General features: G+C 48.6%; 1 protein-coding gene across 2 annotated transcripts in view; it reads right to left on the bottom strand.

Moving 5' to 3' along the window:
* Window positions 1–15,403, bottom strand: part of DENND2A (DENN domain containing 2A) — a 51,828-nt gene that overhangs the window by 23,897 nt on the left and 12,528 nt on the right. For both annotated transcript variants that reach the window (XM_068663130.1, XM_068663138.1), the window contains exons 2-5: window positions 9,328–9,426; window positions 6,409–7,614; window positions 5,398–5,525; window positions 2,357–2,478 (exon numbers count right to left, since the gene is read on the bottom strand). In XM_068663130.1, coding sequence (XP_068519231.1) covers window positions 2,357–2,478; window positions 5,398–5,525; window positions 6,409–7,614; window positions 9,328–9,398 — 1,527 coding nt within the window. In that variant the 5' untranslated portion in view covers window positions 9,399–9,426. The remainder of the gene's footprint in view (window positions 1–2,356; window positions 2,479–5,397; window positions 5,526–6,408; window positions 7,615–9,327; window positions 9,427–15,403) is intronic.

Here is a 15,403-nt window from a genome sequence, read left to right as displayed (position 1 = left end):
ACCAAGGACAGCAGCAGAGAATCAGAAAGCTCAGCTCTAGATAAAGGAGGGCAAACCACTTCTCACCACAAAGGTGCTCAGTAAGAACTTTTTTTGTCTTCTCCAACAGAATTTCCCAGCAGTAACGATAAGGTATCGATACGATAAGGTTAAGCTGCCCCTTTTCTGGGCACTGACCATGCCCTCTCAAATGCCATCTCTATGTGGCACCAGGAACTGTAGGTGGGAGGTCTCCAAGCTAATTCTGAACAAGTCTCACCAGCGCAGTAGCTGAGGTAGCACAATGGTCTGTCTACATCAGACATACCCAGAAGAGGCATTAACCAGACTGCTGCATCCACTCAGGCCAGCTCAGGTGTTGCTCGATGGCTTGGCAAAAGACACTCAGCTCACAAAAATGCTTACCACCCACAGAGAAGTCACACGAATCCTAGAAGAGTCTTCACATTGAAGAATCTCATTCTGCACTAACGATATAAGCCACTGCTGGAAGTCCGTCCAGCCTGGGCAGGCTCTCCAGCGTGATTCACACTGCTGTTGCAAACCAGTCAGCTGCTGAGAGAGCTGCAGCACTTCTCTGACCGATACAGATCACAGCTCTGGGATGTCAAAGCACCGTAATGTACCGTAATTGCTCCCCTTCAACTCTTCACTAACTGTCCTGCTGGGAACCATATCTAGGGTGAAAGATGTTTCTGTGTAACACTGCAGCGCCACTTAACACAGCATGGGAGGGAAATCAGGGTGCACAAGTGACTGAAAAACTGTCTGAGCGAAATCAACTTCATCCCAAAACTCCTATACAGACTTACACAGCTCTAGAGCTCACTAGTAACAAGAATGGATTCAGAACTGCAGGGCAATTTTCTCTTTGAAGCGCTGAATTATTTGGAAAAAACCTCAGTTGCTGATTAAGCTGGTTGGAAAAGAGCAACACATCAAGAAATGCATGTCAAACCTCTGGAAATGTTGGCTAACAACTCTAATAATAGCTGCAGCTTGGAGAGCATGGGAAAGCCCTTCGGTCAGGAAAACCATGTTTAGATCCCTACTACCTGCTCTGCCAAGATGATTTGTGCTCTAACATTGCCCCTGCGGTTCCAGGCTTGGACTATCTAAAATAGAGAAAGGGAACCAGCCGAAACAGCTCGGGAAACTGAGAGCAGGGCTGGCCTCAGCGAGCTCAGAGCACGATGTGCTTTACCTCTTCTTTTGGTTTCACTGCCAAGGAGGAAAATGGAACAACTCTGTAAGCTGTCCTGCTGGTGGGGACATCCTTTTTGGACAGGCTCCCTAAACAGGGGAGTGGCATTACATTAGTGAGCAAAAGAGGCATCCTAAGGGAGTGGTCTGCAGAGGCATCTTGGCATCAGCACAGACAGACTGCCTACAGCCCGCAGACACTAAGCCAAGACAACTGCAGGGCTCGATTACCCAAGCACTTAAATGCCCTCTTTGAAGAAGGGGAGGAGGAGCTTTCCTGCCCTCTTTGTTCAGTATCTGAAAGAAATTTAGCACCCTGCTTTTGTCCCAGTACAGGTATGGGACAAAGACACAGCAGCTGGTTTTCACTCTCAGCTCTGCCAGTGCAGCCCCTCTGCCAGTGCTCTAGGCCGTTCACAAGAAATGCACTGGGAACGATGCATTTTTCTATGCATTCAGAGCTAATGCCTAAATCCAAACCACCTCATGTCATGAACACACCCATTTCTGGATTCCCATTTTGTATCTGTTACCTTTCAACTCATCTGTTCTGGAAAGAAGTACTAAGCTAACCATCACTCAGAATTCATTAAGAACCTGCAGGCAGCTTTCCAAAGGTAAGGGGCTGAAGTCTCAAGCTTTACTCCTCACATACATGAACATGATAAAATCCCAAAGCTGCTCTTTTCTTGCTATACATTTGTTGCAGAAATTGCTCAGAAGACAGGGCCATGGTTCAGTTTTGCTGAGGATACATCTGTGTAAAAAATGGATTGAGAAGAGGATCTCTTCCCATTCGTTTATCACTCCAGTCTTGTATTGCAGCTGCATAAAACCCCAGTGTAACATCAAATAATTTAGCCCCTTTCAATCCAGTTGCTCCTTGCTGCACAGCAGCTGCAAAGTACCAGGGGAATGCAGCCCTCGTGTGAAAAAGAATGCAAGCCAAGAAACCATTTGTACAGGGGAATACTGTTTTTACCTTGCTACAGGGCAGTACATCCTCTTCTTTCACACCACTCTCTGACCAGTGGTAAAGACAGAAAGGAAAAAAAAATCCTAACAATATCAAAGTCAGTGGTAAAACTCTACAGCTCCACAGAGGACCCAAAGCCCTCTGGAGCAGGAGAGGTGGCCATTTGAATCAAAGTACCTTAGTGGGAGTCCCAGGCACTGAAGAGGTGGGGGATGCTGGGAAGGTCAGGACGCATTTCTTCCCCAAGCAGCGGCTGTTGGTCTCAATGTCTTCGTAAGGGTTTTCCTTCGATGGTGGATCTGCAGCAAAAAGCCACAAACAAGAGACTGTAAGTGCAGAAAATCCTTGAGGTTTGCCATAAAAATCTGTTTGGGGATCTGCTGGCCTTCTCCCACCTCCCACATCAGACATAAAGACCTGTTCTCAAGCATTCCTGCAATTGCTTCATCCTCTCCATAGCCCTTGAAGTCCAGCTGCTCACTGGACAGTGTCCAAACCTTGACACTGATGTATGCAGCCATAGAAACATATCACAGAAACTACAGATGGAAAAGACACTGCAAGTCCTCCAGCTCATTTCCTTGTCTTCAGAGGAGCTGTGAGGTTCTCATGCACAGTGGTCCATAATTGCATTTCCTTCTTTGCAGTCTTCTGCTTAGAATTATTTCCAAATGAAACTGTGAGCTAAAGGCTAGCATAAGTGTCCTCTATCCTCTATTTAACCCCATGTTCAGGGCAACGTCTGGTCATCGTTTAAGTGGAGTCAACACTGCTCTTGTGCTGACTCTGCAGAGAGATTTAACCCATTCTCTGAGCATGGACCTCTGTCAGGCAGCAGAGGCTTTCAAACACACCCACCACTCATGGATGCCTCAGTTCCCACGTGTCCCACTTCAGAAAGAGGGAAGGATTCACTTTACTTAACCTAGGCCATGCAAAATCAGGGTGCTCCCTCCCTGAAGAGAAAGTGTGAGGAAAGGAAAAAAAGGAACATCTCTGAAAAAAGATTCAGCCCATTTTTACATGAGAACCTCTCAAAAACATAAGGCTTGAAGGACCCAGAGGTGTCCCTTTTATCCCACTGACTCTGGAGATGAGGTCCATGACTAGGCTGAGTTTTAAACACCCAAAATTATGTCTAATGAACTTACATCCCGTTCCTCAGCAGTGCTGGAAAATGCTAACTTAAGTGTTTTCAGTGAAAAGCACACAACTCTGAAAAGCAGGCTGCAGTAACTTCAACCAAGCATCTCAAAAAGCAGTGACAAAATCTCAGCCCTAACACCTCCATGGGCATGCAATTTGTTATGAGACTTCTCTCTTCACCACCATCCTTTCGTGCCATCCCAATGGACAGCTGGGACTCAGAACAACTGCCTTGCTCCTATTTTCATGCAACACCTTGGACGCTCAGCAGCACGTCCAAATAGTTGAAAAGAAAGAAAAAAACACGGTTTACCTCTTTTTGACACACAAAAAACATCCATCTGCCCATTACAATTTCCAATATTCCAGGTAAGCAATGGCAAACAGGTAAAATGATGGTGGTAGATGAAGGGAATCTGTGTGACTCGCTGGGAAAAGCAGCAGTTCTCTCACCAGCAGTTGAACCCTCCCCAAATCATGCATGGGGTGTACGTGTACGTGCTTGCATGCCCTGATGGACACACGACTATCTGTGGGTCAGCACTAGTGCCCTGCGACTGAGGTCCCCGTTACCCCTCCATTGCTGTGGTTTTCACATGTTGTTTCTTTTTATTGTGTGGACTATAATTGCCTGCGGTCTTGTGAAAAATAAAACTGTGGCTTTTTTGGAGCTATCCCTGTCTACCCCTTTTCCCAAGCTCCCATGGAAACACCACCAGGACTGCAGGAACCAATTAAAGATCACTGACTCCAGGCAAAGCCTGAACATGCAGCAAGAAAAACAAACAAACAAGCACGCTCCATTAGCTGACGATTAGCCACTACTTTGTTTGCTTCTAATCTTTGCAACAAAAGCTGGAGGGGAGAGAAATTTCAGGCTGGTCGTTGACTTCTGTGCAAGCGTGGGACACACGGGTGTGCTTGTGTTTGGAGGGACGGATGCATTTGGTCATAAAGCCAACCTGTAACACTATCTCTGTTATTCCAGTTGACAAAGTGGCATTTCCACAGTGATTTCTGAGACCTCCCACCACGCCCCAAAACACACAAACACAAAAACCCCACCAGCTGTTCAGGCATTTCCCATCTCTTTCACCACCCCAAGAAGGAAAAGGCAGACATGAGTCCTCAGCTCCACATAAGAATTTGACAGCTTCAAAAACATCAAAAAGGACAGGTTGGCATCACCTTTTCTGCAACCAGCCCCAAAAGAATACCATTCTTTTCAGAGAATGAAAAAAAAAAGATTTGGTTTCTTTCTAATCAAATATGACGAGATTTTATTCAAATCAAAACGATAATGCCCTCACTGCTCCTAGGGAAGAGCAGCTGCCTCCCACACTGAATAACGCAGGCCACCTTTGTAGGTAGCAGCTGTGTTAAGAGCTGCTGCAGCCTCTCTTTTCCTATTCCACTAAACTCAGCCTTACCCAACGCCAGCCTACAGCTACTAAAACTTATTAAGGCTTGTTCAAGAGGGATGCTTCTATTCTATGTTCCACAAAAGCCCATCTAACTTACAGCATTAAAAAAAACACCATAGAAATTGAGAATGTTGCAGGAAATAGTCTTAAAAATGGCTCTGATCTGCCATCAAAGTTATAGAATGCAATACAACTCCTTTTCAAGGACTGTGGGACCTCAGGGTTTTTTATTTAATTGATTAGCACCTGGTGCCATACTGAGAGCTTATTTCTGAACCATGGAATTCATTTCAAGGCTGGTTTCAGTACGTTCCCTTTATCTCTGTGGTGACAAGCTCACAACAATGGAGGTACCAGAGCTGTGCGAGTTAGTCCACAGGACAGAAGGAGGACAGAGGACAGATGCCAGCAAAAAATAAAAGCTGGTTCCCACATGCTTCAGGTTCATCTTTAAAGCTGATAAATTTTGAAACGTTTTGTCCATTTTTTTTTAATTATTTGCCAATAATCTGTGTAAACCACGCCCTGGCTTGCATTTGGATAATAAACATCCTTCACTCAGCATCTCTGCTGAGTGCTTGTTGACCACGAGTCTTCTGAGTTATTCAGTGCTTGCAGTCAAACCCCTCCCTCGCCCGGAGCTCCTACCCAGTATGTCTTCGTAGACGTTCTCCTCAGATAAAGTGCGTGTGAGGGCCAGCTTGGTCTGCGCGTACCAGTCCACCCTGCCGTTCTCAGATGATGACTGCAGCAAGTCTTCAAACTCATAGGACTTCCTGCACCATTGATGGGGAGGAAAGGAACACATGAGGAGAGTGATAGAGCCAAACAGCTTTTACAACCACATCGCAGCGCTTCATAGTTCACTTCTCCAACACACAAGGTACCTGCCAAAGTGGGTTACTGAGGAGGGAACACTGCACAGTCCCATTCCATGCAGAGAACGAAACACTGAGATCTGTTATGTGTACCAGCCACACAACTGAAGGCATTTCAGGGATGCCAGAGATTATTGGGGTTGTCATGGCAATAGCACGCTGTGAAGATGTGTGTGAGGTGGCGCATCCTGCAAGACTGCGTGGAACCTGAGGCCACAACAGGCTCCATTTACAACACAGACCCCACCCTTGGCAGGAGTAAGGGGGCCCCAAAATCAACCTTCCGTGCAGTACAAGAGAGCAAAACTCATGTTTGGAATGGCAAAAAGAGTTAAAACTCTACTAAGTGTCCTCCACCGACAAACCTGGTGAGTTTTTGTTTCCCTCCTGCAACCAAACCAGGAATTTTTAGGTGGCTGTTTGCACAGTTGTGTATTCTATGCCTACCACCTCAAAAATGTGCTGCAATCATAGGGGTGGAGAAAAAACAACAAGAAGGCACCCCAGGAACATATATATACATCAGATTCAGTTAGGAGAACAGGTATGCTATGAACAACCAAAATGCTGCGGTAGAGCCCAGAGATTCTCATTCTAGACTTGGCTCCAGATCAGCGATATTCATTTTGTAATTACATTTTCTGCTAACAACAAAGCAAATGAACAAATGGGGGACTGGGGATTATGTGTGACCCAGGAAGATCCAGCTCTCCCAGTGAGATGTGGGAAGGAGGAACTCCACCACCAAGACCAGCACCTGTGTGATACACAGCCCCAGTACCTGTGGTCAGCGTTGTTCTTGTGCTTCCCACTCCAGAGCCTCCTGCTGACGGCTGATGGGGGCGGAGAGGAGGGGAGAGGAGGAGGAGGAATAGATGGCAGAGGGGGTAAGTTCCTTTTATTCCTAGCTGCTGGCACCCAGTCCTCTTCCCCCTCGTGTTTGAAAGTCCGACGGGGCTTTGGCAGCGGGTTGATAAAGGGTTTCTTCTCCGGCACCCCTGGCTCTGTGTAGACATTTTCCACATTGCAGTCCTTGGATTTCGTGTGAGGAGTTCTTACCTCTTCCAGAGTCCCGAAAATTGGCTCATTGATTTCAGAGTCCAAGCCAAGAAGTCTTTTGTTGAGCTCAGCCCCACATACGCTCTCATGGCCCTCTGGAGCAGCGTGTCCTTGTGCTGCCTTCTCCTGCAGGCACTGTGGGGAGTAGTAAGTACCAGGCAACTGCGGCTGCAGCTCTGCTGAGCCATCTTTCAAAGCCTGCTCTAGCTTCTTGACCTGACTAAGCACTGAAACGTTCTCCTTCTGCACCTCCCACTTCCCACCTTTCACTTCCCTGCATTTTCCAATACCAGATTCCACTTCCCCATCCTTCTCTGTTTCCCCCTTTCGCTCTGCTCCCTGCCCTTTTGGAGTTCCTGCTTTCCGCTCATTCTCTTTGCCTGCCCCTTTGCACTCCAGTTCCCAGCTTGTAAGCCTCTTGGCTTCCACTTTCCGAGTCACCAGTGCTTCTCCACTCGTCTTCTCAACTACACAGGGTATTTTGTGCTCCTCTTTAGCTCCTTGCTCCTCCTCTCGGCGAGGAGCAGACTGTGTTTCCTTTTTCCCTTCCCACTCTGAAATTTTGTCCTTAATGCTAAAGGACTTATTCCTCAAGCCAATTTTTCCAGGTGACCGTATATTCTGAGTACCTCCTATCTGCCTCCTGATGATTTTACTGTTTTCTTTAACATTCAGATCCACAGACGGGTCGCTGATGATCATTTTGGGACTAAGCATGTTCTGCTGAAAGCAGTCTAGTTTGGGATCCAGCATCAAGTTCTCCAAGGCTCCAAGTGGGTTCTTCACCACACAAGAAACTGGTTCAGCTTCAGGCGTTAAACTCAGGCTGACAGAGGCACCTTCAGAACATCTCTCACTTGAAAATCCACACAGAAGTCTTTCTAATTTCTTCACAGCTGCCGTATTGTTTTTATCCGCAAGCTTGATCCTACACACCAAAGAGAAAAAGAAACATTCACTGCCATTGCTCAGCCTCGCTTCAGCCCATCAGCTCCACAAGCTCTACCTCATAAAGCTGATAACAGCAGAGGATGCTCAAACCAAGAGCTTGAGAGACAGGCTTATGGGGGAGAATGCTATGGGAATGGTCTTTGTAAGTGGAACAGAATGTTCTGCTCTTGTTATGACTAACAGTGTGAAAAGTGAAATCTTTGTCTGTGGCAGAAGTAGGTGGCAGGTAATGATTTCTGTACATCAGATATGCTGATGCTAATGAGAGGTTCAACAGCCAACAGCATTTTTGTATGTGTGCTTAGACGTGCAGCAGTTCTGTACATCGTTGGGGCGTTAAGCAGATCCATTGCAAACAAACACAAAACTGACCCTTTGCAACCAACAGCAAAATTGTAGCTGCTAAGAGGAGAAAGCATGTGATGCAGCTGGCCTTCCTTTAGAGCCTGCTCAGAGGATCTGTCTGGATTCACCCAAATGTTCCCACATGCACATTAATGCACAAACCCTGCACTTTTATTACTACGTTTCTATGTCCTCACCATCCCAGGCTGCACGTGGGCTCGGACTCCCACACATCCAGGCACACTCCCTTGGCCCAGAGCATGTGACGTAGCACCTGGGGACTAGACTCAATGTTTTCACAGCAAGGGATTAAATATTGTCATCGTCTGAGTCCAACCTGCATCAAAAATCCCTATTATCTTTAATCTGGGGATCTCCAAGTGCTTTCTTCAAGTTTTTCTCCAAGTGCTGTTGTATCAACACTGTGAAGTTCCAGCTGGACAAATAGTTACTCCGACACCAAATGTTTTTGAACCAAAGTAATTTTCAGTGCTTAGCAATGCCTGGGCTTGGAAAGGAGCACCAGCACAACACGAGGCACTTACTGAGATGCCAGCCCTTGTCATCAGTCCCATTTAACCACAATTCCAGCACTGGGGTTCAACTCAGTGAATTGCTGTTAACCTAAACGTATCAAGTGTGCCTCTTCCAGAACTTAGCACTTTTTTAAGAGCATTCACTTGGATACCCTGCATGCTGGCAGGCCTTAAGCTTTGTCCTGGAGTCAAGCAACACTGGCAGCCATTGCAGACTGTTGTAGCACAAATTGAGTCTGGGATGGGTTTCTGAGCAGAAAGAGGACCTGAGCCAGATACTGTTCCTCCTTAGCCTCACAGAAATTTAACTCCTGGCTGTCTCAGTGACAACATCATGATTTGGTCAAGAACTGGCACTGTGAACACCATGGATTTTTAAATGAAAGGAAGAGGGCTTGACAATGCTGGACTGTGCAGTGGAAACCCAGGTTGTACACTGGGAGAAGCCTGTGGTGACAGTAAGGCTTGTGTGGGGAAGCCATGGAATCTCCACTGCTGAAGACTTCAAGTGCAGGTGGGGCACATGTTGACAGAGGTGTCATCAGCACAAACGGTCTTGTCTTGGGGCAGCTCTCTCCTAGCGCTATGAGTCGAGGACATTATTGCTCTGGCAGGATGCTAAAAAACACAGCATGACAGCCCTGAAATGGCAATGAAACCAGCTGAGACACACAGCGGCGTGACTTAACATGTGAGGAGAGAGGGACAGGGCAGAGCAGAAAGAATGCTTTCTTCTTCTGGTTTTCTTTCTCTTGGGGATAACAAATGAAAGCGAGGTACCTTGGCGCTGAGACATGGAAAGCTCTCACCTCTCAGTGGACTTGCAGACACTGCTTTCAGTCTTGCTGCTCACATCGGCCGCCTTGCTAGCTGTCATCATGTCAGCACACAGCCGGGCAGCAGGTCACCTGCAGGCAGACACAAAAAAGAGGCATTGCTCTGTGCTCAGCATCCTCCTTGTTTTTGCAAACACACACATGCATGTTTCCTCCTGAAATCCAGGAGAGTAAGAGAGCAAAGTAAGGCAGCTCCCAGAGGACAGCCTCCGTCTCATCACCTGCAAAATGGGAGCATATTTGATGAACACTTTTATTATATTCAAATTGTCAAAGGTTTTCTTTCTAAGGTTTTCAAAGGTTTTCTTTAGATTTTCTTTCCTCACAGAAGACTAAAACAAAAATGATTTTAATAAGCACAGTGTTAAGGCCACACAGTTAGTGCTCCTGCAGTTGTCACAACGTCCTCAGACCAGCAGAGAAAACATTTTCTGCTGACCAGACATTGCACTGAAGCAACTTGTTACCTCACACTATTCTCTTTGTGGGTCACGTCAGGCTGCTAATGACCTGCTTTCAGAGGACAGCAGCTTGTGGGGCAAGATAAATCGGTCACAAAAATGAGTCATTCTGTTTGCCTCACGATTTCTAGCATTCATGGAGCAAGTCCGTCCCTCTCTGTCCTCTGCATACTGCTGCTGCACAGTCAGTAAAACAGATTTCTTTTTATTGCCCCACAACACTCTTACTCCGAAGAAAAGAGGACTGGTACTTTGCAGCACCACCTTCTTACTTCTCAAGGCAGCCTGCCTGCTCTGCAGCATTTCCAGGACAAGAAGGGGCTCACCACATAATACGCAACACTCGGAAAATCTGAAGCCTCTCAAATCTATCCTCCCAGCTGCTCTGCCAGATGCTACTCCACCATGCCCAGTGTTTGGCAACAAGACTGAGTGCCTTGGGAAGTTTAGTAGGCTCTTGTAGTTAAAAAAAAAAAAGAAAAAAGAAATCAAACCAAAACACTGAAGAACAAAAGAATCTCTCTTTTCCACTGTACAAGTACTCCAGGCAGAGAGAAAGAAAAAAAAATAGAAAAAAAAAATCTGTCTTGTTTGTTTCCAGTTTTCTCTCCCTCCTTTTATCCCCCACTGGCAACGTTCCTAAGATGAGGAGTGAACTCTGGGTCAACTCAGTGTGTACACACGCAGGGCAGCCCATGGCTAACCATTCAGCAGGCTCCCTCTCCCCAGACAATAAGCCCCCTTGGCTTCTCTTCCTCATTAGTAAGTGGAACAAACACCCGCTTCACTTCTAGACACAGAGCAGCCTTGCAAAATTGACCAGCCCGAGGAACAGAATCTATTCATCCATCCCTTAACTGTTATGGATTGAGGATAATGAAAAACTACTGACCGCTCGCGTCCCCATCCAAAGGATGACTCACCCAGGCAGCCCGAGCACATTCCTCCAAAAAACGCCAACAGAGGTTGTTCTGCACTTGGCTTGCACCTTCCCCGGAGCAGGGATGGGCTTTACTCGGATAAGTAGAGACTGAACTGTGCTGCACAGCAAGGGCAGCGAGTGCTGCGCCTCGGCACTGCCCGCAGGGGTAAGAAATCTTACCCTGACCGTGCGCTGCCTCTTTGGAGCCCCGTGGTGACCTGCTTTAAATCAATGATCAGTTTAGTTGAAGCAGCTCACGGACAGGGTCCAACACACCTGACCTGGTACAAGGCAGGAGATGGGGGTGTGTGGACAAAGCGGGAGGACACTGGGGAAGAAAGACCAGCCTCAGAAGTGCTGTCTGCTTTCCTGCCTCACGTGCAGTGTGACCAGGGCACTGAAACCTCCTAGAGGAACACTGGCAGGGCCGAGTCCAGCCTGCAGATGACCCGAGAAGGACAGACGTACACCAAGCAGGTCCTTTTTGGCCTACTGCAGCTTTCTGCATGAGCCACACACGAACTCTCTGCTACGCGAGGTGAGGCAGAGCCGAGCCCAGAGCCGCGGCTCCTGGCACATACACCGTGGGGCAGCAGGGCCGTAAAAGGGGAGAGAAGATGCCAAGCCCCGTTTGAGGAGCCCCAGCACCGCGATTTATTCAGTAATCCCTGCCATTGTCTGGGGGAACAAAGCCGCCATCTGATACCGTTTCAAAATTAAACTGGGAAAGGAAGGCCAGGGGAGGAGGTGGGAGGGAAGAGGGAGGGCAGGGAGCCCTCGAACCTGCCGGCGGGGCTCTGGGAAGGATGTGAAGCCTCCCAGCAGAAGCCTCTCCTCGCACCCGGCCTCACGGTTCCCAGGGCCATGTGATAGGGGCTTCCTGCCACCGAGCAGAGCGGGACCTACCCCGACCCCTCTCTCCCAAACACAGTTCCTGCCTGCTTTGTGCTTGCGGAGAGGCGTTTGTTTACTGATCTATCATTGGCATGCAGGAAGCAGCCTTGAAATGAGCTGTAATCATCTGTCTCCAGCAAGAGCTGTTTGACTCTCTGCTAATTTAAGTTTTCCTCCCACCCCCCCACCCTCCCCAGCCTCCCAGATGCCCTCTTCCCCACTTCCGATGATCGAAAGGCCGCCGGCAGTGCTCACATCTGCCTCAGGGCACCGGGCACTGCGTGGTGTTCCCAGAGCTACTGGTGGGTAAAACAGAGGTGCCAACAGCAGGCACGCCCCTAGATCCAGAGGGCTGAGGGGGCTGCTGGAGGGCTACGAGCTAAACTTCTTCAGGGAGGGAGAGAAACCAGCTTTGTCCTTTGTTTTAGCCTTCCAGGCCAGCCTGCTTTGCTATTTCGTTTGTGGGGAACGAAACAAGTGTACCTCGATGGGGTTGTGGTTTGGGGGTGGGTATTACCCTTGTGGTGCACTGGAGGCCACGTCTCAAGATCTTCTTATCTCTGATTACGCTGCACCTCGCACAGAAACGGGATCCGAGCCTGTAAGTGGGACCCCAGCCACCACGGTGGTGCACACAAACAATGAGGCTCCACATCAGCAGGAGCGACCCGCAGCTGGTCAGACTCTCGTCCAAGAGGAATAAAGCCACGCAGCGCTGAAAGCCCACGCACACTTTCTTCTCCTCGGTGCTCATAGAAATACTCTCTCCGGTTACTCTCACAAATTTTGTGTTTGGGCCAGCAAATCGGGGCTGCCAGACAAAGCCTGCAAGCAACACTTCTCCACGTCGGTGCTTTACAGAACAAAGGACGCAACATACACGGGGAAACAATGCACCAACACTATAGGACGTATATACATAAAGGACAGGAAGGATGCCAAGAAGACAAAACACCAACAGGAAAATCGTGAGCAAGGCCACGCCGAGAGTCAAAGCCTCACGCGCCCCCTCCCCCAGCCCTTACTTTGTTTGGAGCCCATTTCCCTTTGGGGGAAGGAGAAAGCATGGAGGCGAGTGCTTGTGCACGAACACAGGCACGTAGGACCATGGCGAGGACCCGCGCACGGTCCCACCACCAGGCAGTGTCTCTGGGCCGTGCACGGGCCCCTGCGAAGCCCCTGGGAGCAGCTCGACCCCTGGGGGGAGAAGGGAGGGCATGGCCCCAGCAGACACAGGAGCCAGGAGCAGCCTCGCTTCTTGATCAGAGATGTTTGCACCTGGACGTGGCTATCTCCAGAGGTGTTTTCCCACCTCGGCTACACGGGCACCCTGTGCTTGAGGCAAGGGGAACTGCCACCTCTGCGCAGGCACTGCTGTCCTGGCCATGCAGGTCTCTCCTGTGGGCCACGGAGACTGAAGATACCAGCAGCAGGACCGTTCAGTTCATCATGCACATGATGGGATCCTAACTGTGGGCTGCAAAGCCCAAGCCATTTATTGAAGGGAAAAAAAAAAAAAGGGAAAGTTGGATAAACTTACATAAACATAAACATGAAGGGCCGATGACTGGAAAGTGATATGTTCCTATAGTGCGTTTTGGAGTACATTTTAGAGCTGGATCCCACACAGTCTCCTTCCCCTCTTGCCCCACTCTGTTCCCTTTGATCTGTGATATCTTACCACAGTGCTTACAAGGGGCTCAGGAGAATCCCATGTGTCAAAACAAACTGTATTTTCGAAATACCCGAATGGAATCAAAGCACCACAACCTCTCTCTTGTGCCTGCACCCCCCTGTCGTAGGAACAACGCTGCAATTCAAGGAATGCAGAAGCTGACAGTGTCAGCATTCGGGCTGCCTGCAGGAAAGCTGTTGTGTTATGATATGTCCTTAATTTTATCATACAATTCATTCCACTGATCTTCTTGCTCTCTAAGCCCACAGTGCAAATTGCCTGCTTGTATGTCACTAACCTGATTCAGTGGATTGCTACAGTTAAAGGGACTGTCCTGCTCCTCCCTTGGCGGCCAGAAACATGGTCTCCTCCCTGTTCTTGGCAAAGCACATGCCTGATCGGATCAATAGTTGCTACTGACTAAGGATGCACTGAAGAAAGGAAGCAGAGGAGAGATCCCACCACCCCCTACAGCTACCCGAAAGGAGGCTGCAACAGGGAGGTGTCAGGCTCTTTTCTCAGGTGACCAGTGACAGGACGCAAAGAAATGGCCTCAAAATGCACGAAGGGAGGCTTAGACTGGGTATCAGAAAGAATTTCTTCATGGAAAGGGTGGTTAGACATTGGAACAGGCTGCTCAGGGAAGTGGTGGAGTACCCATCCCTAGAGATACTTAAGAGACATGGATGTGGAGCTTAAGGACATGGCTTAGTGTTGGTATGGGTAGCGTTAGGTTGGTGACTGGACCTGATGGCCTTTCCAACCCAAATGATTCTGTGATTCCATATCCCTTCCCTCTCACCCCTCCTGCCTCTTTTCTATTAGTCACAATGCTTGTAAAGCCCTTGCTGAGCTAGTTCCACTCAGTAAACTAGCAAAGAAATTCAACTGGGAAGCAAATGAAAAGTCTGCTGCTCAGGTAGTGACATCAGCCGCCTGTCATGGAAAACCTGATGAGCACTGAAGCACTTGGAATGGAAGGGATGAAACCACCTTGCTTGGATACACTGAGTATTTGCCTTCTCCTCACTTTTTCTCTTCAAGGATACTTATTGTTTAATATGTAAGGGTATAAATGGCAAACTGTTGCACAGATCATAGTCAAAACTACAGTCTGCTGTTAGTACAGAGAGAAGCAAGACTTGGTGCTTCAGACTGCATTACAATCCCCAGGACAGGGAACACACAGCTGCCTGGCAAAAACTCCTCGCTAAGGCTTTGTCTGACACTGGTGAGCCTGGGAAGGCCAGGTGAGGAGGTTTCTCAGCCACTTCTCCTCATTGCATGCTGAATTTAGCAGGGAGTCCCTACAGGCACCAGTTTCACTCACTACATTACCCTGGTTCACCTTCGGAGCCAGCCCCTCCTGCTGTGCTGAACGAGGCTGCAGATGTGTCCAAGGATTGCTGTGAAAGCCAACAAGTGCTGTGAAAGCCTGAGTGGTGATGCCTCGGAGGGCCCAACTGCAACTGCTCAGGTAACTGCAAATGTGGCACTTCTTACTCCCTGAGTGCTCGGCTTCACACGTACAGAAACTGCCTTCAGAGACTGCAAACGAGCTTTCAGCTTTGGGTTTCTCTGTTTTAAAGGCTGAGGAAATAAATAAACAAATAAATAAAACACAAGAAAAACACTGAAGGCCTGTGGTATGGCATCAGAGAGGCACTGATATGGAGTTACCAGAAGGGCTGGATGCTCTGGCCCACACAGCCCTCTGCCACTTGAGGCAGTGGAAGAGCTGGTGACAAGAGCAGCTCCAGGAAGATGGGGGACAGACACTCTGCCAGGGGTTTTGTACGGACGTACAGGGAGCTTTGGGAATCCCTGGCTCCATTCCAGGCTTTGGCTGGAAGTAGCTATGGGGCACACTCCATTACCATGGGCAGCCTGAGCTGGTGGGAAGCATCCCTGCCCATGGCAGGGGGGCTGGAAGTAGGTGACCTTTAAGGTCCCTTCCAAGCCAAACCATTCTGTGATCCCATGATTCTTCCATTAAGCATCACTCCATCTTCCAAAAATCTTCTCTGTTCTGCCCCCACCTCAATCTTCTCACCTCCTCCTGCTAGGCCCTTGTTCCACACCGTTTTCCTCACCTAC

The sequence above is a fragment of the Anas acuta genome, chromosome 1 (assembly GCF_963932015.1).
Source record: "Anas acuta chromosome 1, bAnaAcu1.1, whole genome shotgun sequence".
In the NCBI taxonomy this organism is placed as follows: Eukaryota; Metazoa; Chordata; class Aves; order Anseriformes; family Anatidae; genus Anas; species Anas acuta.
Note: the sequence above shows the minus strand (reverse complement) of the source record. Positions and strands in the feature narration are given on the sequence as shown.